This window comes from Gambusia affinis, linkage group LG01 (genome assembly GCF_019740435.1).
Source record: "Gambusia affinis linkage group LG01, SWU_Gaff_1.0, whole genome shotgun sequence".
Classification (NCBI taxonomy): Eukaryota; Metazoa; Chordata; class Actinopteri; order Cyprinodontiformes; family Poeciliidae; genus Gambusia; species Gambusia affinis.
Window position 1 is genome coordinate 20,627,723 of NC_057868.1, and position 20,745 is coordinate 20,648,467.

The 20,745-nt window shown below is 38.2% G+C and overlaps 1 protein-coding gene and 1 long non-coding RNA gene across 2 annotated transcripts; one reads left to right on the plus strand and one right to left on the minus strand.

The window, feature by feature from the left end:
• Positions 1 to 27: 27 nt before the first annotated feature.
• Positions 28 to 2,431, minus strand: LOC122832442 (selenoprotein K-like). The gene is made up of 5 exons (XM_044119223.1): positions 2,364 to 2,431; positions 1,839 to 1,929; positions 1,049 to 1,123; positions 725 to 820; positions 28 to 492 (listed from the first exon to the last, which is right to left on the minus strand). Exons 1-5 carry the CDS (start codon positions 2,380 to 2,382, stop codon positions 489 to 491), a joined length of 285 nt encoding a protein of 94 aa, XP_043975158.1. The 5' UTR covers positions 2,383 to 2,431; the 3' UTR covers positions 28 to 488.
• A 13,090-nt stretch (positions 2,432 to 15,521) lies between these two features.
• Positions 15,522 to 19,417, plus strand: LOC122832447. The gene is made up of 4 exons (XR_006370847.1): positions 15,522 to 16,830; positions 17,008 to 17,184; positions 17,792 to 17,838; positions 18,277 to 19,417. It is a non-coding gene; the product is annotated as an uncharacterized LOC122832447 (long non-coding RNA).
• Positions 19,418 to 20,745: the final 1,328 nt, after the last annotated feature.

Here is a 20,745-nt window from a genome sequence, read left to right on the forward strand (position 1 = left end):
CTTGGTGTCTACATGACAACTCGTAACTATTTTTACGTTATTTATTTATTTTATTTTTCCACTCACAAAATAACTACATTGTAAAATCTTAGCCAAAAAAAAAAAGAAAAAAAAATCATCCTTGCTTTATACATTTAACGCCATTTATGTGTGTTGGTCTGTGTTTATTTAAACACAAAATTAAAGAAAGAAACTAAATGATGATGATGATTCCAGAGGATGACCAGAACCTAAATGAGTAAGACATTGATGTAACCTGGAAGGACAGAAGCAGAGGAAAAACATAAAGAGGAAGGAGGGATGCAGGCAGCTGCTGAATCGACCAATCCGGCTCCTATGTGTAGGTATTCCCAGAAAGGCGTCAAGAAACTGCTAGCAGCAGTGGCAGCTGATGAAGAAGGGCTTCAGCACGGTGCCGTTACCATCTGTGTGCTCTCAGAGGACAGACTCTGTGCTGGGCCCCACGCCCACACTGTATGTGCAGGCGTTTACCTAAAGTGAAGAAATGTACAGGAACGACGTTATTTGTATTCCTTAAAATGTCACATAGGTTTTTTGGAGACAGTGGACATTAAACTCCACTAGGCTAAAAGCAACTTATTTCTGAAGTGGCTACCAGAACTTAATGAATAAGCAAAGAAAGCAACTAACTCCATAAATTAATGTACAAATTAACCATCAATTGTGTTGAGTTTTATTAAGGAAAAAAAAAACTATTACTCACCTTCCTCATCCTCCTCCACCCATCGGTGGAGGGTTGGGACCCGCTCCGTGAGTTATTCGACCCATTCGCCTTCTGCCACCAGGAGGACCTGGAGGTCTGCAGAATCAAGTAGATGTGACATAAATCCATGGGTGTAAAAGTGATCAACACAATCTCTGCATGTATATAGTAAATTAGTAAAGTTTCAAAGCATTTCAAATGAAAAAGTAATAACTGGCTTAATACATGTTGGTAATCGCCTCTCTTGTGGCAGAGCTGTTCTCAGATGTTTCATTCTCAGTTTCCATGCTTCAGTGGTGAGATGACAGTACTGCTGGGACTTACCCTCTGCCATCACTGAAGCGTGATGAAGCCACGTTTCCTTTCCTTGACAGGTCAGGGTGAAGTATTGTCCTAAAACTGTCAGAAAACAAAAAGTCAGAACAGACTACATAAAACAACAGCTTTGTATGATAGTTGCTTATAACACAACACCTGTGTTACACAGATTTTGATACCAGTTTATGCCTCATTAAGACAATACTGCACCAAGTTGGGTATAACCAACTGGGAAGAACAAGGCCAGATTTCATCTTTACATTTCCAGGGGTATCCCCACAAAATATAAAAAGTTAATTTATGTACATAATTCAACAGACCAGTTTAACCTCAAAAAGTATTTTCCTCCAATAAACACATAATGATGCATTTCAAACACTTTCATGGCTATGACTTGCATCTAAAGAAAAAACACTAGTGAAAATATGTTCTTCTGGACATGCAGCCAAATAAAAAAATTAATTTCTAATAAATGCCAGATGCAGAAAATAAGTTCTGGTAATGACACTTTTTTCTTCCACCAAATTATATCATTCTATCTACATCCTTGAATACAGTACTCAAAAGACCACGGTCTTTGGAAATAACCTTTTGCAGCTTAGTCCTGCTGTTTCAGGATACATAGCATTTGGTATTTTCAAAATTTTCAATTTTTCTGAGAATCAGAATCTTAAGTCCTATTAGCTGTAAGCAATAATTGTACAAATTAACAGCAATAAACACCTGATAAATATCACTCTCTGGGTAATGACTACATAATATCAAACTTTTCAAATCTCTGGGCTGGTTAACTCACAAGAGGCTGATGAACTCCACAGCCCCCCAGAACATGTCAGTCAGGAACGACAGGCTCCAGGGGGACTGAGACCTGCTGTCCAGGACCTGGCCTGAAGGTGGCACAAAGAAACATTAGGTTACAAAAACAGTTTAATATTACTGTTAATCGAAAACAGCAAATGTTCACTTTTTTATCTGCCACTGAGGAGCTCACTAACTTGACTTCTCTTAAAGGGTTTTCAACATAAAATCCACTTGGAGTATGACAAACACAAAATCACAACATGTATTTTAATTATTGTTCTATTGAGTTATATTATGTGAAAGTGATATAAAAGATACAAACATGTTGTCAGTTGACAGCTGCTAAGCTAACTCAGCCAGGCTAAGCTAACGAACTAAACAGCTAATAATAACTTAATGGTCCCAAAACAAACCATTACGTAACCTTCAAAATGTCTGTATACGTTTTTATTTCAATACAAAGCTGCACATATCCTTCTATTTTAACAAAAGAGTGGTGAAGAAAGTACAATCCACTCACCGTTGGACACGTACACCATCTTTCAGAAGGCAAAACACAGCGTTACAGCTGTGTTTACGGTTAGCGTTCTTCTTCTTCTTCTTCTTCTTCTTTTTTATGGCGGTTGGCAAGCAACTTTTAGATGTGCATTACCGCCATCTACTGGAATGGAGTGTGGATCGGGACGCTAACTTTAAACACCCCCCTCAAAAAAAAAAAAAAACCTTATATCTTTTCTATCAATTTTGTTTTCTTGAGATAATTAATTAAATAACTTATATCTTTAGAAGTAGAAATTTTTTCTAAAATATCTTGTAAATTTAACTGTAATTTATTTTCTTGTAACCGACTAATTAATTTCCTTCTCTCAACAGAATATTTTGTACAGGACAACAAAACATGCTTTACCGTCTCTTCTTGACCACAATAATCACAACTTCCAGTTCGATGTTTTCCTATTTTAAATAAATTACTGTTTAACCTTGTATGTCCAAAACGCAACCTAGATATAACTGTTTCCTCTTCTCTATTTCGTCCCGTTCTCCTACCAACTTTTCTTTGAATACTGTACAGCCATCTACCAGGTCTATCTTCCTCCAACTGTCTCTGCAATCTTTCCTTAACATTTTGTTTAATAATAGATTTGATTTCTTCTTTACTAAACGGAACTATTATATCAATAACACTATATTTTGAAGCTTGTTTTGCATATTTATCTGCCAACTCATTCCCTCTTATTCCTATATGTGACGGTATCCATGTAAATACAACTAATAAACCCATTGCTTGAATTCTATAAGTTATTAACTGAATTTCTAATAAAAGATCTGGTCTACTAATAGCGTGATTATTTTTCAATGAATATAATGAAGAACTTGAATCAGAGCATACTATGCTTCTTAATGGACGGACTTCCTCAATCCATCCTAAAGCTAAAATAATTCCCATCATCTCTCCGGTATAAACTGATACTCCATCAGTAATTCTTTTACATTTTTTAACTCTGAATTCTGGAACAATGAAAGACACCCCATTGCTGCTATTTGAGTTTTTAGACGCATCTGTAAAAACTTGGACATATCCATAGTACTTATTATCTAAATATGATTGAACCAAATATGGATCTGAAATGTTTTCTCCTTTCCTTTTCTCCAACAAAGTCAAATCAACAACATTATTATGAAATAGAGATGGATAAACTGGCGAAAGAGGAACTGTTTGACTAATATTTATATCAGATAAACCAAAATCTTTTATAACATTTCCTATCTCCCATCCAAAAGAATTTAATTTCTTCTTTTCTTTTCCCAACTAGGTTTTAAAATTTCTTGACATGGATGATTTCCATCATGGCCCTTTAAATTACACCAATAAGTGGTCTTTAACTGTAATCGTCTGAGATTAATTGGCATTTCTCCCATTTCTATTAACAAAGCTGAAGTTGGAGTTGTTCTAACTGCTCCTGTACATAACCTCAAGGCTTGATACTGAATACTATCTAATTTTTTTAATAGTGTTTCTGATGCTGATCCAAATACAATACTTCCATAATCAAATACAGACCTTATTAACCCAGTATATATTGATTTCAATGCCTTCCTCTCAGCCCCCCATTCACTTCCCACCAAACACCTCATTACATTTAAAACTCTCTTACACTTATTAATTACTTTTAGAATATGATTTTTCCAAGTAAGTTTTCATCCAACCATAAACCCAAAACTTAAATTCCTTACCCATTCTAATTCATGATTATATATTTGCAGTTTTAAATTTTCAGTTACTTTCTTCCTTGTAAAAAATAAAGTCTTTGTTTTGTCTATAGAAATTTTAAATCCCCATTTAAATGACCAGTCTTCTATAATACTAATTGCTTCTTGTATCTTTTTAACAATGAACTTTAAATTTTTCCCCCTCTTCCATATTGCTCCATCATCAGCAAATAAAGAACACCCCATTCCACTCTCCAAATTGTCAAACATATCATTAATCATAATAGAAAAAAACAAAGGACTCACTATACTTCCTTGAGGTGTACCATTATCAACAAAAAACTTTTCTGACAGTTGTTGACCTATTCTTACTTGTATTGATCTATCTTGTAAAAAATCTTTTATCCAATAAAACATTGATCCATTAATTCCCATTTTTTTCAATTTAATTAAAAGTCCATCTTTCCACATCATATCATAAGCTTTCTCTATATCAAAGAAAACAGCCACCACACTCTCCTTATTAACTTGCCCTTTTCTGATTTCATGTTCTAGACATACGGTTAGCGTTAAGCTTCCGGGTCTGTGTATATGTGGGTCTACTCCTTTCTGTTCAACGTCGCACTAGGCGGTTGGAAAACCTTCACCAGCAGCAAGGGAGGAGCTTATGCAGAATATTCTTGATTCTTATATATATATATATATATATATATATATATATATATATATATATATATATATATATATATATATATATATATATATATATATATAAATAATTTTCATATTCTTATACCATAATCTCCATAGTAGTCCCAAAACAGGGCCAGATTTCTTCATCACAGTGCTTTGCCCTTTAAGTCCCTGGCTCACTTACTTGACTAATTGTGACACATTTGGTCAGAACACTTTAGATACATAGTAGCTGCATCAAATGAGCGTTGTTGTGGACAGTGCTATTCTTAAATGTTTAATCTGTTACCTGTTCTACTTTCACATACGCAGTCATTCCTAATGCCGAATTAAGTTGTAAGTAATTCTCATATACATATTTCCTTCTAGGTTGTAAGTGCAGACAGCAAAACATACATAGGAACATATTCAACACACTATATATAATACTTTAAATTAATGGTGCATCTGAATGGTGGCGTGGTTATTTTGGTAGCACTCACTAATCAACATGAGGGTTGGTCTCCACTCCAGACTGAGGGTTGTTTTGGTTTAATCCTCTGTTTTTTTGTGAAAGAGCATTCTGGCGCTTCCTTTCAGCAGAGGCTCCGGGAGAAACATTAAACACAGTAAAATTAAAATTTTTTTCTAGTGACCGTCTACAAATGTTTCCTCTTTCATCCACGAGAGGGCAGCAGATACTGTAAACAGGTGCAAATATTCACTGCACCAATTCACTGCACCAATTCACTGTTTGATCGATTTAAAATCATATATTTTAAAATAATTTTATGTTTTGTCCAAATTATCTAACTTTGAAATTACAAACTAATGAAAATAACAAGCTGTGCTTATATTTTAGAAGTACTCTGTGACCTCTTCAGGCTTCTCCAGAAATCTCTTTGGGAAAGAATAAATCTAAAAGAAAGAACTCCACGTCTTGGATATATTTTATCTTTGGTGTGCTTAATGTGGGCTGCACAGTGGCGCAGTTGGTAGAGCTGTTGCCTTGCAGCAAGAAGGTCCTGGGTTCGATTCCCGGCCCGGGGTCTTTCTGCATGGAGTTTGCATGTTCTTCCTGTGCATGCGTGGGTTCTCTCCAGGTTCTCCGGCTTCCTCCCACAGTCCAAAAACATGACTGTCAGGTTAATTGGGCTCTCTAAATTCTCCCTAGGTGTGAGTGTGTGTGTGAATGGTTGTTTGTCTTGTATGTCTTTGTGTTGCCCTGCGACAGACTGGCGACCTGTCCAGGGTGTACCCCGGCTCCCGACCCCATTAGGGAAGAAGGGTGTAAGAAAATGGATGGATGTGCTTAATGCCAGACTGACAGCTCAGCATTTTAGTGTTTTGATCATCATCTCAGACTGAGGCATCACTTTCAAAAACGAGAAGGGACATGGGGGCAAGAAGGTGGTGGAGCACTCTTCTCCTTATTTATTAGTATTTCTGTACCCTGCTTTCTATGTGTAACTGACTTCAGGGTAAAAATATATTTTTTAGTTGTTTATTTATTCATCATCACTGGCTGAATAAGACTCCTATGGTTGGTCCTAGATGATTTTTGATTCAAACACAGAACATACTGTTTAAGTGATACACAAAGCAGCAATGCATTGAACCCATCATAAAGCAAACTATTAAAGTAGAAACCCTTCATAAAGCTCCATGAGAAGGCATTTAGAATCCCTTATCTGTTACAACTTTCCATTGCTCAAGTTTTATTTTAGAAAAAGCTCAAGATTTTATTCAATTTGGTTTTCGTTTAAGGTTAAGGACAATGGATAACAAAGGTAGTAGAAAAATAAATACATAAGTTAATATGGATCTGGGCCAACCTCCAGACATACGTTGGGCCGTGTCCCACCTCTGGTAAAAGTTTCATGCTAATCTGTCTGTAACATTTGGTATAATTCTGTTTTGGAAAAAAAAAAGAAAAGAAATAACAATAACCTCCATGCAAAACTGTCCTTGCCAATGTTTAGTTTATAGATTGTAAAATACTTAGACAAGAGCTATTTTCCAAAATCCTAGCGACATGGTGGTAAAACACAAGCCAACAAGGCTGGATCACATCAACCAAAGGTCATCGAAGGCAACAGATGTTGCTCTGCTTTAAATAAGCACAGATTGTTTGACCATCACAGTCCAACTCACACATAAAGCTAAATTCTGCACCAGATATCCATCTGCACAAAGAAGCATGACCTGCAATTATATATAATTAATCTGAAGACTGAAAAACTCAATCTCAACCAGAGTGTGCTTCTCATTAAGCTCAAATCTGTTCCAAAGCAAACTCTCGTCTCTACAGTTTGGGTTCTGGCATTTGTTTTGTGGTTCTTCTCCTTATTACCACAGTCACTTATAACATTTAATTAAGCTGTAAAATCCATGGGATTGTAGGCTTGCAATTGCCCCTCTCCATATCTCGCAACTGTTGTGGTTTTAACCAATGACTCCCACATCTGTAGCAAAGGTAGCACAAACCCAGGAGGGGAGAGGAACAGAGGAGTCCTGGAGAACATCCAGGGTCAGAAAGAAAGAAAGATCATGAAGAACACAAGTTAAAATGATGAGTTTATTTTGACATCATTCCTTTTATAGGTAATTTAAGTACTCTAAAGACAAAATAAAAGGGGATCAATTGTTTCCACTGTTTTTTTTTTTTTTTTTTTTTTGCCAATCACATTTAATTGCCAATTTATTTATTTATTTTTTACTTATGCTTTTTTTCTACTGGTTTTCCACTTTTTTCATGACATTTCACGATGCCCAAATAATAAATTGTGGTTCGGATGTTTAATATTAGTACGTAAGTAACGTGTGAACTGAAAGAGTTTTCTTGCTGTTCTCAGCAATTGATGTCGCTGTGAGTGTTTGTGTGCGCGTGCAGTAGTTCCACAGTGGGCCTGTGAAAGACCCCACACTGCTCTCTGATTTATTAAAACAGGAAATAACTGAATAACTTGTGGGCTAATTCATCTTTTTTGCCACACACTGAACTCCAAAGACACACAGCCTTACCCATCCACACACAGGCCTTCACTCATGACTGTACACACACAATACACAAACACTCATCTATCACTTTGACAATCACTTGCTGCTCAAACACGCACGCCCACGCACCTACACACACACACACATGCATGCATTCCAACCTGCTCTGAAGTTAATGCTCCTCCACTTAGGCTGTGTTTTCACAAGGGTTTAATGGATGAGTCCATTAGTTTTAAGTAGCGGGGTCAGGTATTTTTCACACTTTGACTTTTCAAAAAAAGTGGGCCAGCTCTTTCACAATAAAAACTTTCAACGCTCTCATCACTTCACATGATTAACATGAAGTTCACACACTCTCTGTCTCCCTCATCTGTCTTATCCCTTCAGTTTCTTACCAACTGAGCATATATAATCTACACAGTGGTGGTTCTAACACCTCACACGAAATCCCCCAGAACTCACTTGTTATCATGTCAAAGTATATTCCACAAAAAAGAAAAAAAAAGTTATACAATATGGCCAAATGCAGTCCAGACACCAGAGTTCTTCAAACACACAAAGAGCCCTTTAAGTTTCCTCCTCCTGAAGCGATCACTCTTCCTCGGTGACATTAATCTTGTCTACAGATATGGAGCCTTTGAATATTTTTGGTGGTTTGGTATTTAAGTACTGACTGTAACTATAAATAGATGGAAATATTCACTTGGTGAATTACCAGCCACAGTTTGTAGCTTCTACAGATTCTTGCTGATTACCTTATTATTTGATTCAGGTGTGCTGAAGCAGAGACACATCGAAAAGCTGCCGTCTTTGATCATTTTGGTTTGAAACCTGTTATCTAAATTCAGACATCATGGCATCTCTAATTTGGAGGAGGAAAACCCAATTGTGTACTGAGGATATACGGTGGGTAACGATAGAAACTAAACAAACTTTGATCAGGGAAGGCAACCGGACAAACTAAGAAAAGGGAAAAATGGGATTTCTTAGCATAGTTTCTGATTGGTTGTTTTAAGAAGGAGAAAGACATATCTCAGATACAGCAACATTCTTGTCATATTTGAGGAAATATATTTAGGGGTTGGTGAGGCAGATTTGAGGATATGGAGTACTGTGAAGGAAGAAAAGACTGTTCAGACATAATCACTCAGAACAAGAACCAAATGTGCTGCTTCCAGCTGCAGGGGTCAAAGGTTCAGGCTCCAGGAGACTGATTCGCATCATGATCTCATGAATCATCGTGGAAAAGCTAAATGGAGTGTATTCATTCCCACATGTTCCCTCTGGTCTCTTTTCTCCTGACTGTATGTTTGAATGAGTATGTGTTCCCGATTCTTCATGATGAATGGGCAGAGGGTTTCTTTGGGGTTCAGAGGTGAAATTCTTCTGCAGGAAACACCTCAGTAACTTTCTGACACTTAGAGACATCAGCTGCAGCAGAAGGACGCACGCAGACGTGTGCAAACATGCATTAACTGCAAAGAGTAAGTGACATTAGAACCAGCAGTAGCATTAAGGAATCATGTACAGTAAGAAACAGAAATGTGATGATGTCAAACTCATCACATTTCTATTTGCAGAGCCAGTCTGGATCCACAAATGGAAAAAATTAACCTCAAATTTTGATTTGAAGTATAAAGAGGCCAGCCGTAAATGTTAATTGTAAGACTCAAATTAATTTTAGTCTTTTCATTTTGAGACTTATTTGTTTGAAAATGTAAAGATATGAGGAGTTTAAAATATCCAAATTATTTTTCCTAAACATTTTTTATTAACAGTCTACAACAGGGGTCTCAAACTCAATTTCCCCGGGGGCCGATGGAGGTAGAGTCTGGGTGAGGCTGGGCCGCATCGGGTTTTCCACAAGAAAAGTTCTCACAAAAACATTCCAATGTTATCAAATGTCTTTATTTTTATTTTTTAAACACAAAATAAGATGAAAAAATAAATTAATTAATTCATAAGAAAAAAAATTAATCAGTAATAAATAAATAAAATATAATAATAACACAGCAGCTATAGAAGACTAGATAAATGTAATTATTATAATTCAGATTCAAATGGCTGTATTAACAGTTCTTTAACCTTTAACTTTCTGAACATGAATGGAACATTGAACATAAACTGTTATGAACATAACAGTTTATAAACTGTTATGAACATAACAGTTTATAAACTGTTATGATATATAACAGTTTATAAACTGTTTCTTCTGCCTACTTCTTACTGCTAGAGGTCTGGCAGCGCTTCCTCTCGCATAGCCGAGCCACATTTGGCTTAAGGGAGGACGCAGTTGAGACCCTAAGTAGAGCTTGAAGATGCTCGTCAGTAAGTCTGGACCTGTACTTGGACTTATTGAAGTTCAAGGTAGAGAAGAGCTTTTCGCATAAGTATGTGCTCCCAAAAAGACACATGGTCCGCTTGAACATTCAGGAAAGCTCAGGGAAGCTGGGTGGCAATTCTCTCAAAAATTGCCCAAGCTTGTCTGCTTTTCCACTCACCTCCCTGAACTTGGCTTTGAGTTCAGAGAGGCACTGCAGGTCAATGAGCTCCATTTGAAGCACTGTGATTGGTAAGTTAGTTCAGCTCCGCAAACAACACTGAAAAGTGCCAATCATATCAAACTCGCGGGCAGTGTTGGTATAGTTACTTTGAAAAAGTAGCTTTAATCGGACTACTGATTACTCCTTGAAAAAGTAACTTAGTTAGATTACTGACTACTTGATTTGGAAAGTAACTAAGTTACACTAAAAGTAACTTTTTAGTTACTTTCAGCAGCAGTGACGTGCGGTGAGGTTCATAGCTGGTGAGGCACTGACGTCATCAGAATCAGATTTGCAAATAGATGCATAGATTGACAGCAGTTTACAGGTTATGTTTCACTTCTGCATCCTTACACATACAAACTGTCGCTCACAAAACACACATATTATCTCCTGCTTCGATTGAAAGTCCACTTGAGAAAACTTTTTTAGTGTTGTAATGTAGTCATCCATGTCGAAAGTCGGGATAAGCGAGAGGAAAAAAAATCACTATCTCTATTATAATCTATCGCTGCACTTGACTTGCTTCCCGAATCGTTTAGCCTAGCTCGCTGTCACTTACTCGGCAGTTGAGGAGTGAACAAGACGAACGTCTGGGATCTTGAGCGCCTCGCCATGAGGCAGGCAAGAGAACTGCCTGCTCTCTGCCAACCTGTTCTCTGCCGCTTATAATCGCTCATTACATCTAAACACCTTACACAAACACAGTTGGTGACAAAAAGCACTGTACATTATATACATAAGCTAAATTATTGGAAATAAGTTCACATATTAAATTTGTTTAAACCATTTTATTGACGCCGTACAGCAACATGCTCTCTCCGCTTAGCAGCCAGCGCAGAGCCAGGGGTTGCGCAATCCAAGGTGAGGCAGAGCTCGCTGCTGCCTCACCGGCATCGCTTCCAAGCATTTAAATGGGAAAATAAGAAAATTCAGCGATTTTGAACAAATAAAAATCGAAATTGGTGAAGCTACATGAAAAATAAATATTTTTTAGTACAAACCACCGGATGAATATAACAATTTAAATTACTTTATGATTATATATTTTCTTTCTTTCCATGATGGCTGGTGAGGCACTGCCTCACCTGCCTCCCCTGACCGCACGTCACTGTTCAGCAGCTGCTAACAACAACGCTCTGCCTCCTGTGAAAATCACATTGAGCTTTGCCAATATTTAATTGTAATTTATTTTATAATGGTAACATCAACAATGTGTCTCCACTGATAAGGTTGAACTGAAGAGGAGATTGTAGAAAAATAAAAAACGTGAGTAGTTTGTGTGGTCCACTGTTGTCTGGAAAACTCTAAGAAGGATTTTAAAGCCCCCCCCTTCCCTCCCCCCCAGCCTCCAGGTTCTGCGTTACGGCCCTGCATTTGGTGTCACTGCGCACAGAGCTCCTCCTGCAGCTCACAGCTCAGATGGCTGCACAGATTTGCGACACTTATCTTAGTATTAATAATTAGAATTAAGTTGCCATTATAATTATTGGCAACTACGGACACGTTCATTCGTGGCTGTTTTCACGTTTATTGCGCTGTTCATATTAGTCTCGATGTTTGTAGTTTTCTGGAGCGCAACGCGAAGCTCGACGTCATTCAGAGGTAATACAGTAACTTGACATTAACAAAGACACAGCGGGACGGATCGTCTGAGAAATGATGAACAGGGAGAGACTGACTAAAACTACCTTAATGACGAACAAATTCTGGGATTTATTATGAGTCTCTGCTTATTTCCAAGCCCAAATGAGCAACTTCACGTTCAAAAACGACCCCAAAAAGGCGCAACCCGCCGCTCATTAAATCGGCAAGCGACTTTAAAAAATGAAGCCCAAAGCCGCTTATAATAATCGGACTTGGCGGCAGAATCTCAAAATAGTTCCAGTTTTTCCACCAACAAAATGCTCATCTCCCTCCATTGTTTACATTTCCGTCGCATAGAGACGTCGGTCACTCGACAAGACGCGTAGAGGAAATACGATTAAATAACAAAAGAAGATAGTAACGCAAAAATGATTTTGATAAGTAACTGTAGTCTGACTACTGGATTTGAAATAGCAACGCGTTAGATTACTAAAGTGGTCTGACGTCAGTAACGCATTACAAATTAACGCGTTACTGACATCACTGCTCGCGGGCCACACTAACATTAAACTTTCATATTAAGGTGGCGGCTAAATTATCGCCCCGAGGGTCGAGTTATTCGCTGGGTCATGAGTCTGAGACCCCTGGTCTACAATGATACATGAAAATCTAAAAAAGAAATCAAGTTTTTGTAAAAAACCCAAAAAAACAACCCAACAAAAACTGACTTTAAAAGCTTCAATGTCTTTCAGTGAGACATTAGTAGCTTTCATGTGGAATATGAAGCACATATCTCTGTGGCGCTGTCCTGTTTCACTGCACTTACTGCTCTCCTGATTGTTGTCGCTCAGTCTAGACTCTAGACCAGGGGTGGGCAATTAATTTCTTCAGGGGGCCGCATGAAAAATCTGAAATATGTTGGAGGGCCGATCCAGCAATGACTCAAATTTAATCTTTACTCATTATTCATTTTCTCACACCTCTTGTTGTAATAAAATATTTAAGAAGATGAGCAGCTGGGCAGTGTCCCGTATGTCACAGCTCTCATCCAAAGCCAGGGAAAAATACCGGTACTCAAAATCATTCACGCTGTCTTTCAGTTGCAGCACCAGGTTCGTCGCGATGTCCTCAATCCTTCTCGTTACGTTTGCGGCGGGAGAGGGAGATGTTCTCAAAAGCGTCTTTATTCTCAGGACATATTAGCACTGCTTAATATACTCTCCGTCAGAGAAAGGTTTGCTCTTCCTACCAATCTTGTGGGATATGACAAAACTTGCCTTGACTGCAGCTCCTCTAGATGCCAGGCGTTTTGTAAAAAGTGTTTGTTGAGCAACTTGGCTACGAGTACAGACGACTCAGTGACGTGCTCTTTCTCTGAAAAGTTCTTGTATCTCTTTCTCGTGTTTGGTCACATAGTGACGGTGGATATTATATTCCTTTAACACAGCCACCTGCGCACCACAAACTAAACACACGGCCTTGCCTTTGACTTCAATAAATAAATATTTCGCTGTCCATGCCTTGTTAAAAATGTAGAATTCGGAATCAACTTTTCTTTTTTTACCGTGAGATGACATTTTGTGGGGATCGTGTATTCGGCTGCTAGCATCACCTGTTGCTGTGCGTTAGCATTTACGTACGTGCATTCATAAACGGTGCGTCAAGCCATTTCAAAATAAAAGACAGCTGTGTCGCATGCACACGAAAATACGGTGTTTTGTTTTGACTGGGGGGACGCGGGCCGGACAGGGATACCCAACGGGCCATATCTGGCCCGCGGGCCTTAAAATGCCCAGGTCTGCTCTAGACTCTAGACTCTAGAAAGGAGGAGGTGCTGGAAGCTGAGATCTTAATATGCAGTGATGACAGAGACTGAAGTAGGGCAGTAAAAGGTATGCAAAACAAAGCAGTTCAGGTGAGGCTTTTAAAACAACACACAGTAGTATAAAACTGAATTTCTGTGGGTCTCAACAGAGTAAATACTCTGTAAAAAATGAGGTTTTTGTGAAGTGAAACAATGAGAGTAAAATTAATTAATTCAATTAGTTTTCTGCCTTTAACATGAGCCTAAGCAATTTAACACAGTCTTTCTATATCTTTTTCTATCCTCTTCCTGAATAATCAACACAACTCTTTAATTGTTTCAGCCCTTAATTACATTGACTGAAATCCCGCAAGTCAATGTCAACACACATTTCTTCTGATATCCCCCAGTGTTCTCTTCTGGGCCTTTTCTATTTACTCCACTCTTGTGGTTAAATTTCATCTCTCTCCTCTCTCCTGTTTGGATCAAGAATAGAATTGAGAAATTCTTCTGCAGGAAACACTTTAGCAGTGGAAAAAAAAGGAGATTCTACTCATTGGTTCCAAATCAGGGAGTAAATCTGGTAGCCGTGCTCTGCCAGAACTTGTTTCAAAGTTCTTGGAACATGTAGAGATTTTTAGTGCTGATATCCCATTGATGTTTTTTTATTTTTATTTTTTATGTTACTCTAATCCAGCATCTGGAATCCGGATAGGGGAAAAAACTTTGTGAGGTCAGTGAGTCATAGGTATTTCTTCAACATCACAAGTTTCAAAATTTATGCTGTACTTTTAGCAAACATAATTTTAACTTAAATATTTAAGAAAAAACATTATTATTATTATTATTATTATTATTATTATTATTATTATTATTATTATTATTATTATTATTATTATTATTATTATTATTATTATTATTATTATTAATTTCATAACAAAAGTCTCCCTTCAAGAAGTTTCCCGGTTCAAAGTTCATTTGGGTGGAGTTTTTTCCAGGTGCTCTACTTTGAACACAGCTTTAAAAGAAAAATTTAGCATTGTTGCATTACTGTTTCAAAATGATCATACACAGTTGTTGGAAAATAAAAATAAAACTGCTTTTGTTTCAACAGTTGTGGGGCGCTTCATGTATCACATAGCGTGGATTTGTTTTTGTTATTAGTCACAGAGGGTTAAACAGTTGGTGATCCGTGTTATTGTTGTATTGGAGCGTCCTCAGAGTGCTGGTACATTTAAGCTGTCATGCATCTTTGTGCACATCAGGTAAGCACAAAGAATCGTGACAAGCTCCTAAAATAATGGAACAGCAAGTCAGCCGCATTTTGTCTCAAATGCATAATTCTGTTCTCTGAAATTAAGACCAAACAAAAACAACTTATTAAATTGGCAGTGTTTAGCTGCTAAGGCAGAAAAACACTTAGCTATTTGCTACTTTTAAAACAGGCCAGGAAGGCGTTTTGCATCGAATACATAATGGAGCATAGATAAGCAACACTGACGTTTACTAAAATATCAAAGGTAAGCTAACAATTTAGTTAGCATGCCCACTTCTGGTTTTCGTAAAAAGCCTTTAAGATTCCACAAAAATGTTTTATTATCCTTGACCTTTTTTCTTTCAAATTGTTCTTGCATTACAAGTTCCATATATAAGCGCACATTAGAGTATTTCTGACTTCATACAACCTTTAGTTGCGTGGTTATTCTGTATGACTAATGAAAGGTCAAAGCCGATCATCACCGTAAAGATGAAGAACACGATAAGCTGCTTCTCACGCAGTACCCTCACAAGTCACCTTGAGGAATGCTGCATTTCTGGAAACTGGTGGCGTTTTGACCTGCTGGAGGAGATGGAGGAAGTATCGCCAGGTGCTCCGTAAAATACACACCTAGGAGGAGGAAAACAGATTCAGAAGAAAAAGCATTTTTAAGTGAAGATCTATTGTAATTCAACTATCCTGGTAAGACAAAAAGTTTTCATTTTAAGATTTAAAATGTTGTATGTTCCTGTTAGTTTTGGTGTCAGAACTAGCCTTTTCCTGCATTGACGACCTAACTTTAGAGTCTGTTTGCATAGTTTTGCAAAAATAATTTTGGATTATTTGTCCAAAATCCCTATAAATAAATCATTTAAATTAAATATATTTTTTTAATCCTTTTTAGGACTTCTTGGTTAAACGTTTGTATGTTTTGTGGTTTGAGTTGCAATTGTTGACAATTTTTTTGTCCCCCTGTGTTAGTTTAGATTAAATCTGTAGTTTTATTTTTCCTCTTTGTTAGCTCTATTTTCTTTTTTCTTTTACTTTGCTCTGTGAAAATAAAACTTTTGCTTCATCTAAAATGTATGGAAACTCTGTGTAGTTATCTTTGATGTCTGCTACGGGGATAATGTCCAACGCATTTCTTTGGCATCACTGTCACAGACAAAAGGTTTTTGTTTTTGTTTCCTTTTTGCCTCCATGCTAAAGTTTCTGACCTTAGATTTTTCCAGTTACTTGCATTACAAGTATGTTCCTCTGTTTACTACAGTGTATTTTACTTTCTGTTGTTTGTTTTTACATTACTCTCTTCGATTTAAGTGGCACCAGATTTTTTTCCCCCCCCCAAATAGTTTTCATGACAAGTCTTTGTTGTTCTTTTTGATAGTTAATAAGAGAAGTTGTTCTGAGATATATAGTAACAATGCAAAAACAAATAAATAAAAATGCTGAGTTAAACTTATGTGGCAGAGCATTAATTTCTTCTTTCAGATTTACAATATGACTTATTTAGTCATGCACAAACGACACAACAATCAATTCAATCTGGATAGACTCACACAGAGAAAGAGAAGCAGTTAGAAGATTTAATGATACAGAAACTTTGGCGCTCGAACCCGGCGGAAGACTTGTGAGCTGAGGATCACCAGGCAGGTGATCGGTCCAGGTTTAGCTCAGGGTAGTCTTCCCCCCGGTCCGAATACTGGTGGTGGAACGGAGCCTTGAACGAAGGAGCAGAGAGGGAGCTAGGAAGATGTCCCTGGGATGATGGTGGAGATGGGGAGGAGGTGGGTCGAAGCACGGCTGACGAGCAAGAAGATCCGGGGAAGCTTGTCCTTTGAAGGGATCCGTGAACGACGATTGGCTGAAGCGGTGCGGCGCACCTGTCCTGATTGGCTGCGGCGGGAGCGTGGTGAGTGTCTGATGTGTGACGGCTGTGTTTTGTCTCCCAGCTTGAATTTTCGCCTAGGCTTCATTTCTGGCAGAAATGTATATGCAAATTTCTGCTTTTGGATGTACAGTTCAGGTTTTCAGGTTGCTTCCTCTGGCATGCATTAATCTTTCATGTCTATTTTTGTGTGTTGCTCAGGTTACAGGGATGTCAGGTGACTGAGAAAGGCTGGGATTTTCTTGCTTCAGCTCTTAAATGTAATAAAGTCTCCAAGCTAAGAGAGCTTGATTTAAGTTAGAATCACTGTGGAGATTATGGAATGAGCGTCCTCAACACCATCGCTAAGGATCCAACTCAGAAGCTGGAGGCAGTGTGGTACGTTAAAGTGTTATGTCTGTTTTTCTAATGTGACTAACATTTTAGTGTACGTTATGCAGACTATGTTAAAAGCATAAAACTGGTGACCTGCATATACTTTGTTGAACATCTCAATACTCATATTGAGATGTTCTCACTCACTTTAAAGTTGGGGCATGTAACTCACATACCAACATTTTTGTTAAAAGTGTCAGCATGTCATGACAGGAAGACAATGAGATAATCTGTGAAAAGGTTTTACAGATTATCTCACGGTAGCAGCTCTGGCAGGAGCTGCTCGTGTAGTTGTGGATCTCTATTGCCTGCAAAAATGCACCAGTCAGTGGAAAACTTCCACCTTTCATTGTCTGCCGCACCCGAAATGTTGAGCCAATTAATATTTAGTCATGAAAAGCAACCTAATGAACTGTCCTGATTACCATGTCATGGAGCATCAAAATTTTCAACTCTTGAAATATGTAACATAAGCAATGTGAGCCTAAATATACAGAAAAAATACAGGTAACTTCTATACAGGTTTTACCTTACATGTCAAACACCAACAAACCTACTAAACATAAAAAGTATAAATTTATTCAACATGTTTCTCTTTTTTTTTTAACAGCTTTGACTATAATGGACCACATCGGTTAAAGCCTGGGATGATGAAATGTAAGTCTATTCTCTAAAAGATTTCTAATCCAATTTTAAAGTCCAAAATTAATCAAGACAGTTCTTAGACCCGAAATATGGCTTCAAGCCCTTTTAGATTTAGATGTAACAAACTCTAACCCTGCTGTTACTGATGCAGGAAAAGCCAGATTAATTGCAAGAACAAAGTCTAAGAATAACATAAGCCCAAGCAGCTCTCAGATATCCTGCTGATACAATAAACTGGCCAGAGAATTAGATAGAAGTAAGAAATGCAAGGAGAGTTTCATTTTCAGTCCAGCAACCTGACAACTACAGCTGCACCACAATTTTAGCTTTATTTTCTTTACAGACCTTCACATGCTTTCAACAATCTTCCTGACTTATCTTGAACTTATTTGATGTTTTGTTCACTTTGCTCTTCAGTGACTGATAATTAATTATTTTGTTTTTTGTCAGATGCTGCAGATCTAAAACTTGATGGAAAAACAGCAGGCAGACGGCTTCTTCTGTCTGAAAACAAGAAAGAAGCAAAAACTATACTCAATACTAGTAATAGGGTTTCACAGCAAGAAAACGAGGGCAGATTTAAGAGGACCCAGGTGCTTTGTGAGGAGAGCCTAAAATGCATCTCCTACTGGGAAGTGGAATGGACAGGCAAGGTCGGCATTGCAGTGGCGTATAAAACTGTGGGAAGAGAATGGGACAGCACTGGTGGTCTGGGCTGCAATGACTGGTCCTGGAGTTTGCTATGTTCCAAAACTGAATGCATTGCCTTACATGGGACGGATCGACTCAATGTTAGGATTAAACCGTGCCAAAAAATAGCAGTATTGCTTGACTGGAAGGTTGGTACGCTGAGTTATTTTAATGTGTCTTCTGGAGGGCTGAGTCTGATTCACACCTTCTATGCAAAATTCACAAAGGAGCTTTTTGCAGGTTTCTGGTTTCAGAAAGGCTGTGTAACTTTGTGTGAAATATAATTTTTATATATATATTTTTAATAAATGCAAACCATTTTAGTTTTAGCTGTATTATTTTACATGAAGAGCACATGTGTTGCGTTTTTGCTTTATGTTACTTTACTATTTAAATAAATAATTTGGGAGAGTTGTTAAAACTTATTAATGATAAAGGAAGCAATGCTTTCAAACACACAACTAACTTCAATATGCAATGTTGAGAAAAACAATCTAAATAAAGACCAAGAAAGATGCAGTATTATGTTTTTCTACTTAGGAAACTGAATGGGTTTTAGTCTAGCATTTAAATCTAAACAAAAATATAATACTCTGGGAAATGATGACGCTAAAAAACTGGATATAAGCTTCAGTATAAAAGTAAAACCAAAACCTGATGAAAAAGCTGGAAGTGATAAAGAGGGCAATAAAAAATGTAAATTGCAGAACATGCTTGTGTGTGTGTTCTTTGAAATTGAAGCTTTTCTTGGAAGATGTTTTATTATCATGTGAATGTGGTTTGTCTAAATAGCTTCAGTGAAATGTCTCTGCTATAAAACTACATGTATCTTGTAAATTCCAGACATAAAATAAAGTGGTTTGAAGCAGATATACACACACATAAAAAAATAAAAAATTCCCTTCTCACCCACCGCGGATGGTGATTCTTCTTCCTCTTAGCTCGGGTCCTCTACCAGAGGCCTGGGAGCTTGAGGGTTCTGCGCAGTATCTTGGCTGTGCCTAGGACTGCACATTTCTGGACTGAGATGTCTGATGTTGTTCCTGGGATCTGTTGTAGCCACTGTTCCAGTTTGGGGGTGACTAATGTCTCGTCTTGGATAGTGGTTCTAACAAAGCATGGAGGGTTCCACCCCAAATCCAGCACACTGAGACTGTACACGAACCGCAAAGAAGGAGGCAGAGGACTAGTGAGTGTGAGAACCACTATCCAAGACGAGACATCCAAGATCCATAGATACATCAGGGACAAAGCCTCAACAGACAATGTGCTCAGTGAATGTCTCAAACAATGGGGAACAGAACCTGAGGTGCCGGAGGAACCATCATGGGAGGACAAGCCCCTGCATGGGATGTACCACCGGCAAATAACCGAAGTGGCTGACATCAGAAAGTCCTACCAATGGCTGGAAAAAGCTGGACTGAAGGACAGCACAGAGGCCCTCATCATGGCCGCCCAGGAACAGGCCCTAAACACCAGAGCAATTGAGGCCCAGATCTACCACACCAGACAAGACCCAAGGTGTAGGTTGTGCAAGGAGGCCCCTGAGACAGTCCAACACATAACAGCAGGGTGCAAGATACTGGCAGGGAAAGAATACATGGAACGACACAACCAAGTGGCAGGCATAGTGTACAGAAACATCTGTGCAGAATATGGACTGGAACCCCCAAGATCAAAGTGGGAAACACCCCCGAAGGTAGTGGAGAATGACCGAACTAAGATCCTGTGGGACTTCCAGATCCAGACAGACAAAATGGTGAGGGCGAACCAACCAGACATAGTCGTGGTGGATAAACAACAGAGGAAAGCCGTTGTGGTGGATGTAGCAATACCAAGTGACTGCAACATCAGGAAAAAGGAGCATGAAAAACTAGAGAAATACCAGGGCCTAAGGGAGGAACTGGAGAGGGCCTGGAAGGTGAAGACCACAGTGGTGGCAACAGTATTTTAAAGTCTATTCTTTGAGCGACAGGGAGCCAGTGGAGAGACTTTAAAACTGGTGTTATGTGCTCTATCTTCCTGGTTTTAGTTAGAACGCGAGCAGCAGCATTCTGGATCAGCTGCAGCTGTTTGATTGATTTGTTGGACAGACCTGTGAAGACGCCGTTACAATAATCAATACGACTGAAGATAAACGCATGGATGAGTTTCTCTAGAGCTGGCTGAGACATTAGTCCTTTAATCCTGGAAATGTTTTTCAGGTGATAGAAGGCCGACTTTGTAGCT